Source organism: Carcharhinus amblyrhynchos, unplaced genomic scaffold (assembly GCF_965287045.1).
Source record: "Carcharhinus amblyrhynchos unplaced genomic scaffold, sCarAmb.v2.hapA scaffold_51, whole genome shotgun sequence".
Taxonomy (NCBI): Eukaryota; Metazoa; Chordata; class Chondrichthyes; order Carcharhiniformes; family Carcharhinidae; genus Carcharhinus; species Carcharhinus amblyrhynchos.
The window spans coordinates 350,141-370,587 of NW_027649792.1; the positions used below are offsets into that span (position 1 = coordinate 350,141).

General features: G+C 47.1%; 1 protein-coding gene across 1 annotated transcript; it reads right to left on the minus strand.

Moving 5' to 3' along the window:
• Positions 1–520: 520 nt before the first annotated feature.
• On the minus strand, positions 521–20,408 carry LOC145337489 (uncharacterized). Its single transcript, XM_080182279.1, has 6 exons — positions 20,285–20,408; positions 16,015–16,164; positions 13,383–13,478; positions 8,219–9,123; positions 1,604–1,654; positions 521–841 (listed from the first exon to the last, which is right to left on the minus strand). Exons 1-6 carry the CDS (start codon positions 20,406–20,408, stop codon positions 521–523), a joined length of 1,647 nt encoding a protein of 548 aa, XP_080038405.1.
• Positions 20,409–20,447: the final 39 nt, after the last annotated feature.

The following is a 20,447-nucleotide window of genomic DNA, read 5'->3' on the forward strand; positions in this document are numbered from 1 at the left end:
AGGACTGACTCACCAATCAGCTGCTTCCATTGGTCCCACAACATTTTCTGAACATTTAATGTCTGGCTGACACCTGCTCACACTGGACCTGATGGTAAGGCAGTAAGCGACACAAGACAGAGCAATACATCTCCAGCCACTTCCCTAAACTCCCACACTTACCCCAACTCTCAGAGTTTCACTCTTTGTAGCTTGCACTCTGTGGGCAGATTTAACAGGCCCAGTTTGGAAGTTTATATTCGTGCATGAACCTGTTTGAAGCCATTGAACCCCTTCCCATCTCGGTCTGAGTAACCGCCGAGGGCTGACTATCTTGGAAACCTTTTCTGAAGTTTCAATTCTCCATTCGGTTCCTCCTGCTCAGAACTCCCACTCACTTGACGAATGGACAGCCTGTTCCAAAAGCTTGTGGCGTTTGCTGCAAATAAACTTGTTGGACTTTAAGCTGGCGTTGTGAGACTTCTTTCTTCTTTGATTAACTCATCCAGTTACGGGACCCATTCTGAATCTGCACCTCCCATTAGCAGGAACGTTGACTCCATGAACGGACTGGCACTTTCCACGTACAGCCGCGTCTGTGGCCGTCCTGGCTATTTGCAAGTGCAAAGAGTAGTGACTGGTTATCGTTCCCCTTGTTGATATCACCAATACTGACCCACGTCCGCAAATATCTGTATCCATACCTGGCCACCAGACATGGCAACTGAGAGGATTTTAAGTTTGTCACTCCTGGGTGGCCGTGGTAAGTTTCAGCCAGGATGGGATAGTGAACCTGGCTCAGGACGACACTCTTGAAATCCATGGCAGTGTGCCACCTTCCGCAGTTAGCTGCTCTCTGCCACTACAATATGTGTACAATTCAGTCTGGAACGGCCGTTTGGACACCCGCATCAGCACTAGCTGCTTCCAATTATTGAGGACTGGGTAATTTTGCATCCACAGCCGAATATAATTGGCAGCCATTCAGAGAATTTCGAAAAAAGGGTCATGGTTACCATCTCTTCCATCGGGGGTACAACTGTCTGTTAATCGTAGTCAACTCAAGGCATCTGCCTGAATGGTTTGACCTCCTGGAGGGTGTTCCAACTGATAATAGTTGGCAGACACTCATAAAGCCCACAGCTGGATTTGGGCCAATGTTATGGGCTGCACCATCACGCAGGTACTTCTGGAATTTCCTTGTCCAAACTATCACCGTAGATAAGGCGTCACAGTGGTTAGCACGGCTGCCTCACAATGCCAGAGACCTGGGTTCAATTCCTGGCTTGGGTCATTGTCTTTGCGGAGTCTGCACATTCTCGCTGTATCAGCATGGGTTTCCTCTGGTTGCTGCAGTTTCCTCCCACAGTCTGGGAGACTTGCTTGTTTAGGTGCATTGCCCATGCTCAGTTCTCCCTCAGTTTACCCAAAAAAGCATCAGAGTGTGATGACTAGACAATGTTTACAGTAATTTATTTGCGGTGTTAATGTAAACCTACATTTGACACTTTATAAATGTTAAACTCCTTCTGAGTGTGAGCTGTTGAATATCGCTGGGAATCCTCAGCTAGCTGTTAATTTAGGTGCAGGTCAATAAGTTCACAATTGGAAACAAGAATCCTACTGCCAGCTTTGAATTGTCATCCTCAACCTTTGGGATTGGGTATTTATCCAGCTGTGAGAAACAGTTTACAGCTTATTTAAAATTTCCCAGTCAAAGTATTGTTTATTCATTCTTGAGACTTGGGTGTTCTGGCCAGCCAGCATTTATTGCCCATCCCCAGTTGCCCTTGCTGAGAGGGCAATGAAGTGTCCTGATCATGTAAGGGCGACAGATTTCCTTCCCTGGGACATTGGTGAACCAGGTTTTTTTTTCCCAAAAATCGACAATAGTTTTATGGTCACCAGCAGATTCTGAATTCCAGATATAATTATTTTAATCCCACCATCTGCCATGATGAGATTGGAACCCGTGCGCCCAAAACATTAGCTGAGTTTCTGTATTAATAGTCTAGTGATAAAACCATCAGTCCATCATACCCACATCCTGAGTATACAGACCCTGATTTCCAGTAACCTAGATACACCATTAGTCTGCAGACCTCCCGGATTGGATAGCATTAATTGGCTCAGTCAGGGAATTCATATTCCAATATGTCCAACTGATGGTTATCATAAAAGTCATTAAATAAATCTCTCTGTCGCTTTCTGTCTTCCTGTGCATCTCTCTGTCTCTGTCTCTCTCTATATGTTGTCCTGTGCCTCTGATTGTCTCTCTGCTTCTCCCTCTTTCTCTCCCTCTATACCCTCTTCTTCTGTCTCTCTTGCTCCCTTTTAATCTCACTCTCCTTGTCCCGCTCTGTCTCCATGTCCCTCTCCCTCTCTGTCTCTGTCCCACTTTTCTTATCTCTCTCTCTATGCCTTGCTCTGCCTTTTGCTCTTGTTGTGTCCATTGCATGTGTTCAGTCTCATTCTTTTCCATTTGTTCCCGTGCTCTCTCTCTGTCTGTTTCTCTCTTCCTCTGACTATTTATCTCTGCCCTCCTTTCTGTCTCCCGTTCCCTCTTAGTTGCCCTTTTAAAGAAAGAAAGAACAAAGAACAAAATCAGCCCGGGAAACAGGCCCTTCGGCCCAACGAGCCTGCGCCGCCATCTCAACACCACCAGTCCACCTCTCTACCCATGACCCCTATCTAATGTTTTATGGCCATCCAGATTGAGGGAAACTGATTTAGGGACAATTTATTCCTGCCAATCAGCCTAACAGCACATCTTTGGGGTGTGGGAGGAAACCGGAGCACCCGGAGAAAACCCACGCAAGCACGGGGAGAATGCGCAAACTCCCACAGACACCGGCCCAAATCCATGTGTCTGCACAGCAATCAGCGATAGTCACTGAGCTGTTGTCTTGCCGAGTATCTTGTCCAGTTTAGGCACACACTAACGACATGAAGCACTAGGCCAATCTCGAACAACCAAGAGCAGCCCCAGTACGACCCATCGCCTGTATGCCCCTCTATGGACACGAGGTGGACCGACTTAAAATCTGTGAATGAAAGAGAAAAAAAACATTATTATCATAATATACCCATTTACATTGCCAGGGACGCCCCAATGCTAATGACCCTTATTTAAAATGTTCTCCTATATCCAACCATCTCCAACTCAGTCATGTGCCTGTCTAAGTTGCTCTTAAAGGACTCTAGCGTGTTTGCCTCCACCACCTTACTTGGCAGAGCATTCCATACCCCCACTACGCTCTGTGTGAATAACGTCCCTCTAATATCTGTGTTGTACCGCTCCCCCCTTAACTTAAGTCCATGGCCCTTTGTCCTACGTGTCTCTATTATAGGAAATAGCTTACCTCTGTTTACTCTATCTATACCCTTCATAATCTTATATACCTCTATTAGATCCCCCCTCAGTCAGCGTGTTTCAAGGGAAAAGAGCCCCAATTTCTTCAATCTTTCCTCATACCCTAGTCCTTCCATACCAGGCAACATCCTGGTAAACCTCCTCTGCACTCTCTCCAGAGTCTCCACGTCCTTCCGGTAGTAAGACAACCAGAACTGGACGCAGTGCTCCAAATGTGGCCGAACCAATGTTCTGTACAACTGCAACATTGGACTCCAGCTCTTATATTCTATACCCCTTCCTTTATATATATATACATATATATATATATATATATATATATATGCGGCCGCACTTGGAGTACTGTGTGCAGTTCAGGTCCACACATTACAGGAAGGATGTGGAGGCTTTGGAGAGGGTGCAGAGGAGGTTTACCAGGATGTTGCCTGGTATGGAGGGGAGGTCATATGAGGAGAGACTGAGGGATTTGGGGTTGTTTTCGCTGGAAAGAAGGAGGCTAAGAGGGGACCTTATTGAAACATATAAGATGATTAGAGGTTTAGATAGGGTGGATAGTGATAGCCTTTTTCCTCGGATGGAGAATGCTAGCACGAGGGGGCATGGCTTTAAATTAAGGGGTGGTAGTTATAGGACGGATGTCAGGGGTAGGTTCTTTACCCAGAGGGTGGTGAGGGATTGGAATGCCCTGCCTGCTGCGGTTGTAAATGCGCCTAGTTTGGGGGCGTTTAAGAGATCTGTGGATAGGTTTATGGACGAAAAGGGATTGGTTTAGATTAGTGGGTCAGTGGTTTTTTTTTAAAAAAACTGGTCGGCGCAACATCGTGGGCCGAAGGCCCTGTTCTGCGCTGTAATGTTCTATGTTCTATAAAGGCTAACATACCATAGGCTTTCTTCACCACACTCTCCACTTGCACTGCCACCTTCAAAGACCTGTGCACTTGCACCCCCACATCTCGCTGTGACTCTATGCTCCTTACGGGCTTACTCTTTATCATATAACTCCCCCCTACCTTATTGCGGCCAAAATGCATCACCTCACATTTATCCAGACTAAACTCTATTTGCCACGTATCTGCCCAATCAACCAGCCTATCAATATCCCGCTGTATTGCCAGACACTGCTCCTCACTGCCTGCCAATCCAGCCATCTTGGTGTCATCAGCAAATTTGCTGATCACACCACCTACTCCCTCTTCCAAATCATTTATATACACTACAAAGAGAAGAGGTCCCATTACCGAGCCCTGCGGCACACCACTAGTGACAGACCTCCAGCTAGAAAAAGACCCCTCCACAATTACTCTCTGACTCCTCTTTGCAAGCCTGTTCTCTACCCATCTAGATACCTGACTACATATCCCATGAGCTTTAATCTTCTGTATCAGCCTACCATGAGGGACTTTGTCAAACGCCTTACTGAAATCCATATAGGCGACATCAACCGTTTTTGTCACCTCCTCAAAGAATTCTACCAGATTCCTAAGGCAAGACTTCCCCTTGACAAAACCATGCTGCGTATCCTTAATCAGATCGCAACGCTCCAAGTGCGCATACATCCTATCCCTAAGAATCCTCTCCATCAACTTACTACCACTGACGTTAAGCTCACCGGTCTATAGTTACCCAGGTATGCCTCCTACCCTTTTTAAACAACGGTACCACGTTCGCTATCCTCCAGTCCTCTGGGACCTCACCTGTGTCCAAAGAAGAGACAAAAATTTGCGTCAGAGGCCCAGCAATCTCATCCCTCGTCTCTCTAAGCAGCCTAGCATAAATGCAATCAGGCCCCAGAGATTTATCAGTTTTAATGCCCTCTAAAAGCCCTGACACTTCTTCCCTCGTAATCAATAGATCTTTCAATCGGTCTACCGCTCCCTCAATGACTGTACCAGACATCAAGCCCCTCTCCTTCGTGAATACTGACGCAAAGTATTCATTCAGGATCTCCCCTATTCCCTCTGCCTCTAAGCACAATTCCCCACGTTTGTCCCTGAGGGGACCGATTTTACCCCTAACCACCCTTTTGTTCTTAAGATAACACTAAAACGCCTTTGGGTTCTCCTTAACCCTACCTGCCAAAGCCATCTCATGCCCCGTCTTTGCTCTCCTAACTCCCCGTTTGAGATCCCTCCTGCTCTCTCTGTATTCCTCCAACGCTCTCTCCGTTCCCAGCTGCTTAGACCTGACATATGCCTCTTGTTTCTTCCTAACCAGGTCTTCTATATCTCTAGTAATCCACGGTCCCCTAATCCTACCTTTCCCATCATTTCTCCTAACCGGCACATGTCTCTCCTGCACCTTTTGCAGTTTTCCCTTGAAAGACTCCCACATGCCTAACGTGGTCTCGCCTTCCTACAGCCTATCCCAGTCTGTATCCCTAAGCTCCTGCCTAATCCGGCTGTATCTAGCCTTCCCCCAATTTAGCACCCTCCCCTTAGGACAGCTCTCATCTTTTTCCATTCATATCCTAAAGTAGACGGAGTTGTGGTCACTATTAGCCACATGTTTACCTACCGCAACCTCAACCACCTGACCCGGCTCATTTCCCAGAACTAAATCCAGTATCGCCCCCTCTCTAGTCGGGCTATCTACATACTGTTGCAAGGATCCTTCCAATACACATCTTACAAATTCCTCCCCATCAGACCCCCCTGCTCTCGGCACCTTCCAATCCACCCCAGGGAGATTAAAATCTCCCACTGCAACAACCCTATTCTTCCTACACTTATCCAAAATGTCCCTACATATACCCTCTACCACTGCCCGTGGGCTATCGGGTGGCCTATAGTACACTCCTAGCATAGTAATGGCCCCCTTCCTGTTCCTCAACTCCACCCACAGAGACCCAATTTCCAACCCCTCCATGTTATCCTCCCTCTGCACCGCTGTGATCCATTCCCTAAGAGTGCCACTCCCCCTCCTCTTTTCAACCCTCCCCTATCACACCTAAAACACTTATACCCTGCAATATTTATCTGCCAGTCCTGCCCCTCCTTTAACCACGTCTCTGTCACTGCCACCACATCTAAATTCCTCGCGAACATCAAGGCTTTAAGTTCATCCGACTTTCCCGTTACACTCCTCTCATTAAAACAGGTGCACCAAAGACCCTCAGTCACTCTCGGATCCTCCTTCTCCTGGGGGATTTCCCTATCAACTAGACTTACCCTGACATCCAACTCACTCCCAGAGCCTGAGCTGTCTCCGTCCTCCCCACCCCCCCTCCATACTAGTTTAAACCCTGCCTAAACACTCCAGCCAACCTCCCAGCTAAAATATGCGTCCCCTTCCCACTTAAGTGTTCCCTATTCCTCTTATACAAGTGCCCTTCTTTTGCAAAGACTTCCCAATGGTCAATAAAACTAAACCCCTCTGTCCTGCACCAATCCCTCAGCCACGCATTCAGCTGCAGGATCTCTTTATTTTTATCCCTGCTATTGCTGGGCACTGGCAGGAGCCCAGAGATCGCCACCCTGGAGGCCCTACACTTCAGCCTGGCCCCCAACTCCCTGAACTGCGTATGTATTTCCCCCCTACTCTTCCTTCCTATGTCCCTCTCTCCTACATGTATAATTACATCCGCCTGGGTCCCTTTGCCCTTCAAGACTTCCTCTACCCTCTCTGACACATCCTGTACCCCAGCTCCAGGGAGGCAGACCACCATCCTGGAGTCTCGCTTTTGCCCACAGAACCGCCTATCAATTCCTCAAACCCTCCAGTCCCCCACCACTATCTCACATCCAGCCCCCTTCCTTCCCTCTGAGGCATTTTCCTCTTCCCCTCGTGCCCTTTCCACCTCAGTTGGTGCCTTACCCCTGCTACCTTGAGAGACTACCCCTGGCGTAGCCTTTGGAACATTACTCCTCTTCTTTTTCCCCTTCCTAACTGTAACCCACCCATCCCCCCTCCTTGACTCTGAGATCCCCTCTTGAATCTGGTTCCTATTCATTCATGCCTCATTCTCCCCTCACTAAAAATAAATCCTCCAGCCTCAGCTCCAGTTGCCTAACCCGGGCCCTCAAACACTGCAACTCCAGACATTTGGTGCAGATGTGGACTCTCCGGAGATGCTGCGTCTCCAGGAACTCCCACATCTTGCACCTTACACAGCTGACACGTCTCCCCATGGTCCCTGCCATTTATTTGACTACCCTCAGACCTGTGGACACACTTTGAAAAACTTGACCAGTAACTCACCTTGCCTAACCCTGTCTCGCCTAAGCCCTGCGAGCCAAAGCCCTTGCAGTACTCACTCAGCACCCACCTCACTCTGATGCCCACTCCCAACGCTGCCCGCTATCTACTGTGGCCTTGTTTTTATACTCCCTCACTCCCTTCCCAACAGCCCTTGCGCCTCGGACCCTCTATGGAAAGCACAAAGGGAAAAAACCCACAACCCAGCAATGTAATTTAAAAATAAACACAGAACACTCACAGTTTACACTCCCCAGCCACCAGCACACTGCTCCAGAGAACAATTTTCCTTCCATATTACATCTTCCCATGTATGTCCTGTCCCCTTTTCTCATTCCCTGTCCATCAGCCTTGCCATTTCCCCCTCTATCCCTATTTCTTTCACTCTGAGAGAATCTCTCTCTCTCTGTCCTTTATCTCTGTTTGTCTCTCTCTGTCTGTCTGTTTCTTTCCCTCTATCTGTTCAAAACTATTTCAAATGCTGTCTCTCTTCATGGCTTTGTGCCCTTTCCTCCCTCTATCTATCTTTGTCTCTCTATCACTCTCATTTTTGCTTTCACTGCCACCCCTCTCTCTCTCTATCTGTTACCCTTTCTGTCTTTGTGAGGCTGTTTGTTGTTTAGAGTTTGAATGTCCAATAGGAAGAGTCAGGGATCTTGTAGTTGCATTTACTTCTGAGGCTGTAATGAGATGAATAATTGCAGTAAAGGGATATTTGAGCAGAATTATTAGCTGCTGTCTGAAGAGAGTCTGTGTCACAGCGTAAATGACAGTGTTTGTACAACAACTCAAGAGTTGCAGCATGAAACCCAATTCCAGAACAAAACTTTCTAACCATACCGACTTATAGCCCAAATACTCCATCCGACTCCATATTGAATAAACCATTAACATTGACCATAACAGCATGAAATTGGCTGAGATAACAAACAGTAAAATGATGGATTTCCTTCGACTCTCCATCTCTGGGTCTCTGGAATTCTCACCACTGTTGTGACACCGGAGTCTCCTGCGGGCTCTGCTGCTCACTAAAATGTGTCTGACAGTGAAAGCATTCAGCAGCAGAATCAGGACGAATGGGACACACGGTGTTAAAATGAAGTGGAGGAACTCAATTATTCCCCAGACCAGAGATTTCACAACATCCCATGAGACATCACAAAACCAGGGATTGTTCACCAGCCGATATCCATTTAAAAACATAAAATACCAGAAAATGTTCTTTAAACAGCTCAGCACCGTCACTGTTCCCAGAACCACAGACGCTGATTTCTCAGTGCAATATTTACTTTTCAGCTTGGGGCAGCAAATGGCCACAAATCGATCAAAGGTGAAAGTGACGGTGAACCAGACAGAACAGTCAGTGGCTGCATAAAGCAGGACGGCGTGGATATTACACACAGGAACCAACACCAGGAAATAAAACTGTTCCCAATAAACTATGGGAATGTGTCTCAATGTAAGGTCAAGGATAACGACCAGCAGATCCCCCACCGACATGGCCACCAGGTAACTAGTAACACATTTGGACAGACCACAGTTTCTGTTTGTCAGTGTCACAATTGTGATTATGTTCACTGTTAGGAAGGAAGATTAAGATTAAAATTAGACATCATTCAGAGGAAGATGTGACCATTTAGACTGAGGATAGGTGAAAATAAAAACAATGTCCACACATACAAAATAACTTTTTTTAAAAATCCAGCTCGTCTTTTGGAGTGTAAGGGGAAAGAGGAGCATCCAGAAGAAACCCACACAGACACAGGGAGAATCTCCAAACTCCACACAATAAATGACCCAAACCAGGAATTGAACCCAAGTCCCGGACACTGTGAGTCAGCAGTGCTAACCACAGTGTCACCATGCTGCACCATGGCGACAACGCAATGGTATACATTTGGGAGAGAGTTTTCAGAGGAGTTCACAACACTGATCCTCACTCAGCAACACGTAAATAGCCCTTCTACCTTGTGGGGGAATTTGGAGGGTAAGAAGGCTGAGGGAGTAAACCCTGACAGAAATCCCTGTAGATGATAATCAGTCAGACAGCTTACTGACAACCCCTGCAGCAGAACTGGTACCAAACAGTGTTGGTTCACCCTTGCCTCTGACTCATACTAACAGTTGACAGAGGGAGGTCCCAATGCCTTGACAGCACAGAATCTCTATTGCATTTACCCTGGGCTGTACCCTGGAGAGGAGACCACAGCATTGTTGCCAAATTAGTACAACACAGGAAGAAATGGTAATTTCACACCCGGTTGGCACAGGACACAACTGCCAGGGTTTGCTTTCAAGTGTTTGAGAAAACTTCAGTGTTCAGTGAATAGTGACCGTCCATAATTCCCAGTGGGTTTGCTGCTGCCCCACTGTGGTCTACTGGACCAGTGAAGGTCAGTGAGTCCTCTCTTGGCAGGAAGGTTGACAATCTGTGCACCTGGTAATAAAAACTCAACAAAGGCCATTACCAAAGAAAAACCAAGCAGCCTGCCACAATGACAATCATCCAGTGAGAATGATATCCAATAATATGAAAGACATCGAAAGGTTCGTCATGGCACGAATCAATTCCAGCCTCCCAGATTGCCTTGATCCACTACAGTTCATCTACCTCCTCAACAGGTCCACACACGCCATCTCCCTGGCCCAACAGTCAACCCTGTAACACAGACTCATGTTTATCGAGTGCAGCTCAACCTTCAACACCATTATTCCCACTAAACTCACGTCCAAATCCATGGCCTGGGACTCGGCTTCTCCCTCTGCAGTTGGATCCTGAACTTCTAACTCACAAACAGCAATAAATAAGGAGAGGCAACAACACCTCTTCCACAATCATCTTCAACAGCGGTGCCCGGCAAGACTGTGTCCTCAGCCCCTTACGGTATTCCTTATATGCCGATGACTGTGCGGCCAAGTTCCACTCCAACGCAATTTGCACGTTTTCTGATGACCCCAACGTAGTGTGTCAGATCCCAAACAATGATGAGACTGAGAACAGGGAAGAGTTGGAGAATCAGGTGAACTGTTGCGACCACAATCATCTTTTCCTCAATGTCAACAAAGCAAATTGACTTCAGGAGGTATCATGGAGTACATGCCCCTATCTACATCAATGGGTTGAAGTTGAAATGGTCTAGAGCTTCAGGTTTTAGGGTTCAGATCACCAGTAACTTTTTGTGCCCTTCCATGATGACACTATAGTTAAGAAAGCCAATGAACGCCTCTATTTTCTCAGAGGTCTAAGGACATTTGGCAGGTCAGCTACGACTCTCACCCACTTTTACAGATGCATCATAGATAATATTGTAGCTTGGTGTGGCTCATGCTCTGTCCCAGACTGCAACAAACTTCAAACTTGGTGAATGCAGACCAGTCTATCACTCAAATCAATCTCCCACTCATCAACTCTGTCTAAGCTTCTCGATGCCTCGCAAAATCAGCCAGCATAATTAGGGAATAATGCACCATGGATATATACTCATCCCACTAGTTCCATTAGAGATTAAAACAAGCATGCCAACCAACTCATAGAAAAACTACAGTGCAGAAGGGGGCCATTGATCCATCGACAATCCCAGCCAGATCCTATCCCCGAAGTCCCACATGTGTACCCTGCTAATCCCCCTAACATACGTATCACGGGACGATAATTGATAATTTAGCATGGCCAATCAACCAAATGTTGGACTATGGGTGGAAGTCGGAGCATCCGGAGGAAACTGACACAGAGAATTCCACACAGACATTGATCCAAGCTAGGAATTGAACTCATGTCCTTGGACACATGAAACAGGAGTGCTAACCATGGTGCCACCATGCTGATGACTCAACAACAGCTTCTTCTTGCTGCCAGCAGGCGTTTGAATGGACCTATATGGCATTAAGTTGATCTTTTCATCCACCCAAGCTATAACTGCATTATATTCTGCACTCTCTTATTCTCTATCCTCTGTCTGTAGAACACTCAACAAACAATCCTTTTCACTGTATACTAATATATATGACAACAATAAGACAAATCAATTCAAATCAAACCAAACCAAATCAGTCTTTCACATCTCAAGCTGGAACATCAGCACGATGTGCCCTGGCCTTACCAATGAACTTACGCAGATTGATGACGTGCACAGGATTGCTGTGATCGAGATAAATTTACAAGGGTCAATGTGACACTGAGGAGCTGCGAGAAACTGGACCTGCTCAAAGTGAATGCTTTCCAGAGAAACACGACACGTTCTTGTAACAGGAGAAATCCCAACAGGCAATGTGTGAGAATGGAGCTGGTTTCAAAGTAAACAAAAAATCATCACCGGTGATGATGGAATCCCGGGATCCCTGATGCTGTGAGGCAGCTGTGCTAAACATTGTGCTCTACTGCCATCCTACAAGGTGTCCTGGAGACATCCAAGGTCACGCCCAACACGGCATCATCACTATGTCCATGATTGGAAATCATGATGATTGGAAATCAATCTGAGGGATAGAATTAATCTCCACTTTGAGAGGTAAGGGTTGATGAATAATAGTCAGCATGGCTTTGTCAAGTAGAGATCATGTCTACAATTTGTTTGAATATATTTAGGAGGTGACTGCATAAATAGATGAGGGAAGTGCAGTCGATGTCGTGTAAATGGACTTCAGAGAAGAATTCCCTTATGGGAGACTGAACAGGAAAGTAATAGCCGATTGGATCGAGGGCAATTTGGTAAATTACATTCAAAATCGGCTGAGTGGCAGGAGGCAGAGGGTGATGGTTGAATGTTGCTTTTGTGACTGCAAGCCTGTGTCCAGTGGGATTACACATGGATCGATGCTGGATCCCTTGCTGTTTGTAGTGTACATTGGTGGTCGAGACATGAATGCGTGAGATATGAGCAGAACTTTCACAGGCACCGACCACAATCCCACCCGGCCCGATCCCCATAAAAGTCTTCATTTAGACAGACAGATTGGGGCGGCACGGTAGCACAGTGGTTAGCATTGCTGCTTCACAGCTCCAGGGTCCTGGGCTCGATTCCCGGCTCAGGTCGTTGTCTGTGAGGACTTTGCACGTTCTCCTGGTGTCTGCGTGGGTTTCCTCCGGATGCTCCGGTTTCCTCCCACAGTCCAAAGGAGTGCGGGTTAGGTTGATTAGCCATGCTAAATTGACCGTAGAACCATAGGTTAGAGGATTAGTGGGTAAAATATGGAGGGATATGGGGGTAGGGCCTGGGTGGGATTGTGGTCGGTGCAGACTTGATGGGCCGAATGATTTCTTTGTGTACTGTAGGGTTTCTATGATTTCTATGACTTGCAGCTGTGTTCCCAACCATGTACCAAACCTATGTGGTTGCAAATACACAATTCAGATACACAAGTGAGATCTTGCTGTAAACAATAAAAATGGATTCTGCAGCCTGCTGACTGGGTGGGTGATAAGCAGTGAACTGCTATATGTTATATGTCGAAGGTAAAATGGATTCTGTCTCAATCTTTTACTCATGAAGGAATAGTGTCTGATGTCACATGTCTATGAAAAGTCCCAGCACACAGAAGACATCCCAGCCCATGGACCCTGAGACAATTGTCAGTGGCTGAAAGAAATAATAACTGGACACAGAGATTCAACAGAAACAAGAGCAGCAAACCGAGTACAGTAAATGACAGGGAAATCAACACAGTTAAACAGCCTTTCTAGCAAGAGAAACTGGACACAGGGGAGGGGACTTTACATCCTCACTCTCCCCGAAGCTGCAAAATCCCTCCCGTGTTTAACAGACCCTCCCATGCTCTGTCCCTCGCCTGCTCTGAATCCTTGGCGGTCAGGCCGGTAAAATTCCAGCCAGGGACTTACCCGGAACACCAACAATAGCGAGGAGGGGATAGTAAAAGCATTGAATCACGTGCAGTAGATATCGAATCCGACCAAATAATGTTATCCGTAAGCCATCTTCAGTAAACCAAGAAATCCAGTATGAGAAACTCCTGTCCTTGGTTGGAACATCAAAATCCATTGTTCCCAGATTCTGATCCATTGTTGTAACATTCCAATTGATTGTTCCCAGATTCTGATGCATCGCTGGGAGATTCCAATCCACTGCTCCCAGATTCTGATCTCTCTTCTCCCTCCCTCTCTCTCCACAGCTGCTGATCTCTGTTAGTTTGGAGTTGTCGCTCCCGCTGTCTCAATGAGACAACACATTGAACAGAATCCCTTATTAATAGAAGAGGGAAAACCCTCCAGGCAGACTAATCGGATCCATGGAGACTCACATCAATTACAGTCACTAAACAAACAGCTTCACTTCACCCCGTTCAATCCAACACTTTTTATACCCAAAGTAGAATATTTACAGCCTAGATGGGGTGTTGATGGTCAGGGAAATTTGGAAACAATGAAGGGTCAAACCATAACTCTCTCAATATTCATTCGATATAACAGAGTCCCTCTGCTCGGCTTCATTTCGAGAGAGATAGAATACAACAGCAGGGGTGTACTGCTGAGGTTTTGTAAATCTTTGTTCAGACAACATTCCGAATATTGTCAGCACTTTTGGTTCGGGGGTGGTTTTAGTGAAGTCGGGTAGCACGGTAGGTGCAAGGTTGGAGGGCCGAAGGTCCTGTTCCTACGCTGTAATTTTCTTTCTTGGTCCTTTTCGGCCCCATATCTAAGGAAGGATGTGCTGGCCTTGGAGAGGGTCCAGAGGAGGTTCACAAGAATGGCCTGGTGAATAAAAGACTTGACGCATGAGGAGTGTCTGAGGACTTTGGGTCTGTACTTGATGGAGTTTGAAAGGATGAGGAGGGGGGATATCAATGAAACTTACAGAATAACGAAAGGCCTGGATAGAGTGGATGTGGGGAAGATGTTTCCAATAGTTGGAGAGACTCGGGCCCGAGGGCACAACCTCAGAGGAAACATCAATCGTCCACTCATTCGTTGGAGCGAGCGGAGTGAAGGTTGCACAGAGTAAAGGTCAGCGATTACCTTTGTAAAGATTTTTGCGGGCTTTTTAACTGTAATTCTGCTTTAAAAGTTAGACAGGAAGTGGGCCGCAGGGCTTTGTGGGAAGGGATTTTTTTACCGCACAAAGTATAAAAGGAGGATTGCTGTAGACAGCGGGCAGCGTCGGGAGCGGGCAGCAGAGTGAGCTGAAAGGGCTTTGGATCACAGGACTTGGGAGAAAAGGGCAAGGTAAGTCTAAATTCTTAACTGTGTTTAGAAATCACGAGGAGACTGTGACGAAGGGACATGTGATGTGCTGTTTCTGTATGATGTGGGAGCTGGTGAACCCCAAGGTCTTTCCCAGTGACCGTGTCTGCAGTAAGTCCTGGTTGCTTGAAGAGCTCCAGCTCAAAGTAGACGAGCTGAACTCTGAGCTCCAGACACTGAGGCTCATCAGGGAGAGGGAGAGTAACCTGGATAAAGGGGTACAAGAGAGATTCACACCCCCTAGACTGGCTAACTCTGAGGGTCAGGAACAAGAGGGTGCTGCTGAGGGGAGGAAGGGTGAGAGGAAGGAGGGGGGAGTGGGGAGGAAGGAGGGGGGAGTGGGTAGGAAGGAGGGGGGAGTGGGGAGGAAGGGTGAGAGGAAGGAGGGGGGAGTGGGGAGGAAGGGGGGGTGTGGGGAGGAAAGGGGGGGGTACCCAAAGGCCTCGGCCTCTCAATCTGCACAACAGGTTTGAGGACCTTGCTCCCAGTGTGGACAAGAATGAGGGCTGTAAGGTTGACGAGCAAACTGCCCAAGGTACAGCGGTGCAGAAACAGGACAAAGAGGAAGAAGTAAAGAGGAATGTCTGGAAATCCACGGAATCCACCCAAGTCCCATAATTGCGATTCCAATTTCAGATTTAATCTGTTAAGAATTCAGAAACGTGCGCCACAACAACTGAATCTATCCCCTCCAGATCCATTTTTCCCAGCAACCCAGAGAGGATGTCCTGAACCGGGGCACCAGTCAGGCAACACAGACTTGGGGACTCTCCATGCTGGCCACAGAGGAAAGTGTCTATTCCTCCTGTCGAACTATCCCCATTTACAACAACATTTCCCTTTCCTCCTCCCTCTTGAATGGCTCCCTGAACCACAGTGCTATGGTTAAGTTGCTCATCCTCCTTGCAGCCCTCATCCACGTCCGCACAGGTCACACATCTGTTTCTTTAATCATTTGAAGGACATGGGTGTCCCTGGCTGGCCAGCATTTATTGCATGTCCCTAGTTGCCCTTTGAGGGCATTGAGAGTCAACACCATTGATGTGGCCGTGGTGTCACATGTAGGCCAGACCAGATAAGGTCGGCAGGTCTCATTCCTTAAAAGGACATTAGTGAACCAAACAGTTTTCTGGATTAATAGTCGAGTGACAATACCATTCGTTCATCATCTACACTGAGACAAGCCCAAGGGCTGAGGCTCCTTCAACACTACCTCCTGGGTTCGTCACCAAGACTTGCTTGGGGTCACACTATCCTGTCCCTGATCACTCACCAAATGTGATGTAGTTATTCTTTGGGATGTGAGCACCTCCTGAAACACAGTGTCTCGCTAACTCTCCGCTCCCGAGTGTGCCACAGCGTTCAAAGCTCAGACTCCACCTCATCAAATCTGAATTGGTCTTCCTCGAGCAACCAACATTTCCTACAGATGTGTACACAAACAAACACAAATGGGACCGCAAGCTCCCACATCATGCAAGTACAACACATTACCTGGACCTGCCTCTGTATTTTATCTAAAAAAAAGAATAAAATCAGCCCGGGAAACAGGCCCTTCGGCCCAACGAGCCCGCGCCGCCATCTCAGCACCACCAGTCCCCCTCTCTACCCATGACCCCTATCTAATGTTTTATGGCCATCCAGATTGAGAGAAACTGATTTAGGGACAATTTATTCCTGCCAATCAGCCTAACAGCACATCTTTGGGGTGTGGGAGGAAACCGGAGCACCCGGAGAAAACCCACGCAAGCACGGGGAGAATGTGCAAACTCCCACAGACACTGGCCCAAATCCACGTGTCTGCACAGCAATCAGCGATAGTCACTGAGCTGTCATCTTGCCCAGTATCTGGTCCAGTTTAGGCACACACTAACAACACGAAGCACTAGGCCAATCTCGAACAACCAAGAGCAGCCTCAGTACGACCCATCGCCTTTATGCCCCTCATTGGACACGATGTGGACTGACTTAAAACCTGTGAATGAAAGAGAAAAAAAAACATTATTATCATACTATACCCATTTACATTACCAGGGATGCCCCAATGCTAATGGCCCTTATTTAAAAGGTTCTCCTATATCCACCCATCTCCAACTCAGTCATGTGCCTGTCCAAGTTACTCTTAAAGGACTCTAGCATGTTTGCCTCCACCACCTTACTTGGCAGAGCATTCCATACCCCCACTACCCTCCGTGTGAAAAACCTCTCTCTGATATCTGTTTTGCACCTCTCCCCCCTCACCTTCAGTCCGTGGCCCTTTGTCCTACATGTCTCTATTATAGGAAATAGCTTACCTCTGTTTACTCTATCTATACCCTTCATAATCTTATATACCTCTATTAGATCCCCCCTCAGTCGACGTCTTTCAAGGGAAAAGAGCCCCAATTTCTTCAATCTTTCCTCATACCCCAGTCCTTCCATACCAGGCAATATCCTGGTAAACCTCCTCTGCACTCTCTCCAGACTCTCCACGTCCTTCCGAGAGTAAGGCGACCAGAACTGTACGCAGTGCTCCAAATGCGGCCGAACCAACGTTCTGTACAACTGCAACATTAGACTCCAGCTCTTATATTCTATACTCCTTCCTATAAAGGCTAACATACCATCGGCTTTCTTCACCACACTCTCCACTTGCACTGCCACCTTCAAAGACTTGTGCACTTGCACCCCCAGGTCTCGCTGCGACTCTATACTCCTTACGGGCTTACTCTTTGTCATATAACTTCCCCTTACATAATTCTGGCCAAAATGCATCACCTCACATTTATCCGGATTAAACTCCATTTGCCACGTATCTGCCCAATCAAACAGCCTATCAATATCCTGCTGTATTGCCAGACACTGCTCCTCACTGCCCGCCAATCCAGCCATCTTGGTGTCATCAGCAAATTTGCTGATCACACCACCTACTCCCTCTTCCAAATCATTTATATACACTACAAAGAGAAGAGGTCCCAGTACTGAGCCCTGCGGCACACCACTAGTGACAGACCTCCAGCTAGAAAAAGACCCCTCCACAACTACTCTCTGACTCCTGTTTGCAAGCCAGTTCTCTACCCATCTAGATACCTGACCACATATCCCATGAGCTTTAATCTTCTGTACCAACCTACCATGAGGGACTTTGTCAAACGCCTTACTGAAATCCATATAGACGACGTCAACGGCTCGTCCTTCGTCAACTGTTTTTGTCACTTCCTCAAAGAATTCTACCAGATTCGTAAGGCAAGACTTCCCCTTGACAAAGCCATGCTGCGTATCCTTAATCAGATCGCAATGCTCCAAGTGCACATACGTCCTATCCCTAAGAATCCTCTCCATCAACTTACTACCACTGACGTTAAGCTCACCGGTCTATAGTTACCCGGGCTATCCCTCCTACCTTTTTTAAACAACAGTACCACGTTCACTATCCTCCAGTCCTCTGGGACCTCACCTGTGTCCAAAGAAGAGACAAAGATGTACGTCAGAGGCCCAGCAATCTCATCCCTCGCCTCTCTTAGCAGCCTAGGATAAATGCAATCAGGCCCCGGAGATTAATCGGTTTTAATGCCCTCTAAGAGCCCCAACACTTCTTCCCTCGTAATCAATAGATCTTTCAATTGGTCTACCGCTCCCTCAATGACCGCACTAGACATCAAGCCCCTCTCCTTCGTGAATACCGACGCAAAGTATTCATTCAGGATCTCCCCCATTCCCTCTGCCTCGAAGCACAATTCCCCATGTTTGTCCCTGAGAGGACCGATTTTACCCCTAACCACCCTTTTGTTCTTAAGATAAGAGTAAAACGCCTTTGGATTCTCCTTAACCCTACCTGCCAAAGCCATCTCATGCCCTCTCTTTGCTCTCCTAACTCCCCATTTGAGATCCCTCCTACTCTCTCTGTATTCCTCCAACGCTCTCTCCGTTCCCAGCTGCTTAGACCTGACATACGCCTCTCGTTTCTTCCTAACCAGGTCTTCTATATCTCTAGTAATCCACGGTTCCCTAATCCTACCTTTCCCATCCAGATGCCTCATTTTCCGTATGTCTCCAGGCATCTTTCACTCTCTCATCACAGATGAACAGCGACTGTAATTTGACCCATCCGATTAAGTTCAGTAATCTATCCCGGCTCTCTGGTCATGACCATTCAACCAGACCCAGAAACAGATCCTGGGTTTTGGCACCAATTTGTTGTAGGTAAATAATACATCTCAGACTAGTCATGAGTCAAAGTAAAGCAGGTTTATTTCAAAAGCTTTTGGGAGACGCCTGGTTTCGAAAGCGGTCACCAGACTTCTCACCGAATACAAGTAAGAATAGAGTTTTATACATCCCAGGTCCCGCCCTTAACAACGTCTGCAGCTCTCCAAGCTGTCTGTCATGTTTCCTACCCATCCTGTAGTTATTGCTGCCTCGGCAGTTTCATCCTTTGCATAATCCATGCATAGTCCATGCGTAGTATGTGTCGGCGGCAACTGTCTCTGCTCTGTTCCTCTGTTGTGATTAGCTGTTACCTGCATCGCGATACCTATGCTTTGTTTATCCAGCGTACAAAGTTACAAGCTGCACAAATAATACATCATCTGGCATACAAGGTTACAGGGATACAAAAACAAGTCTTGCAAGCCTTTTTTTTGGCAAACCTCTAAGTGTTACAAAGCTCATTAACCCATTCCCTACTTCACCCCCCAATACAGCAACAACATTTGGGACTATTTACAAACAAATTGTACATTTTTCTCCATTTATTTCACACAGGCTTGGAACAGAATCCACAGCATATTTTCAATATGGTACAACCCATAGTTGAAACTTCACCCTTATGTCCATCTTACAAAGGCCTGATCGGGGGGTGGGGAGGGGGCGGAATGACAATCCCTTGGGTGTTGATTCCTGGGGACTTTTTATGACCCTCTCTGGTGCGTGTGCTCTTGATGAACCCCCCACATCTGCTCTTCTTCCCCACATCGTCAGTCATCGATGTTGAGTTCCCTGTACCCTTGATGATTGGAGGATCTGTTAATTCCAGGCCTCTCTCTTCAGATGCCTCCACTGGCACTGTTAGGAACGCTTTCAAATTGACAGCTGGGATCCCAAACCTTCTTGTGGGACTGCGAGAACTTGGTTTGCGCCATACTAATTCCTCCCGTGTTTCCACCATGTAAGATTGTGACGCCTTGACTGCAATAGTGACTGTAAATTCACTTCCCCCTCCCCCAGAAGTGAATCCCATAAGTGTAGGGGTGGCACAGATCCACACTAGGTCACAATGCTGCCACACAACGCCAGGGACCGGCATTCCAATTCCACCTTGGACCACTGTCTATGCGGAGTTTGCACGTTTACTCCTGTGCCTGCATGTGTATCCACTGGGTGTTCCAGTTCGCTCCCTGAATTGAAAGGCATGCTGGTTTGGTGTTTTTTTTTCCATGCTAAATTCTCCCTTGGTGTTCTCAAACAGGAGCTGGAATGTGGCAACTAACGGATTTTTACAGTTACTCATTGTAGTGTCGATGTAAGCCTGCTGTGGCAATGGTAAATAAGCTTGATTTGTTTACTTTCAATGTCCCCTTTCAGGGGCTGCCCTGTGCCACACTTCAAAATATTATCCAGCTCCTGCTTGATCATGCTGCCAGTCTTGGAGCCCAGGCTCGGCCAGACCAACAAGTGAGTGTACATCATTTTCCACTTCATAGAATCCCTTGAATGCAGAAGGAGGCC

Coding starts and splice junctions, on each gene's coding strand:
- LOC145337489 (XM_080182279.1), bottom strand. CDS start 20,408: ATGATGTACACTCACTTGTTGGTCTGGCCGAGCCTGGGCTCCAAGACT. Junction 16,165..20,284: donor CCTGAAAGGGGACATTGAAA/GTAAACAAATCA, acceptor ACACATCTGTAG/GAAATGTTGGTTGCTCGAGG. Junction 13,479..16,014: donor GAATAACTACATCACATTTG/GTGAGTGATCAG, acceptor GGTTTACTGAAG/ATGGCTTACGGATAACATTA.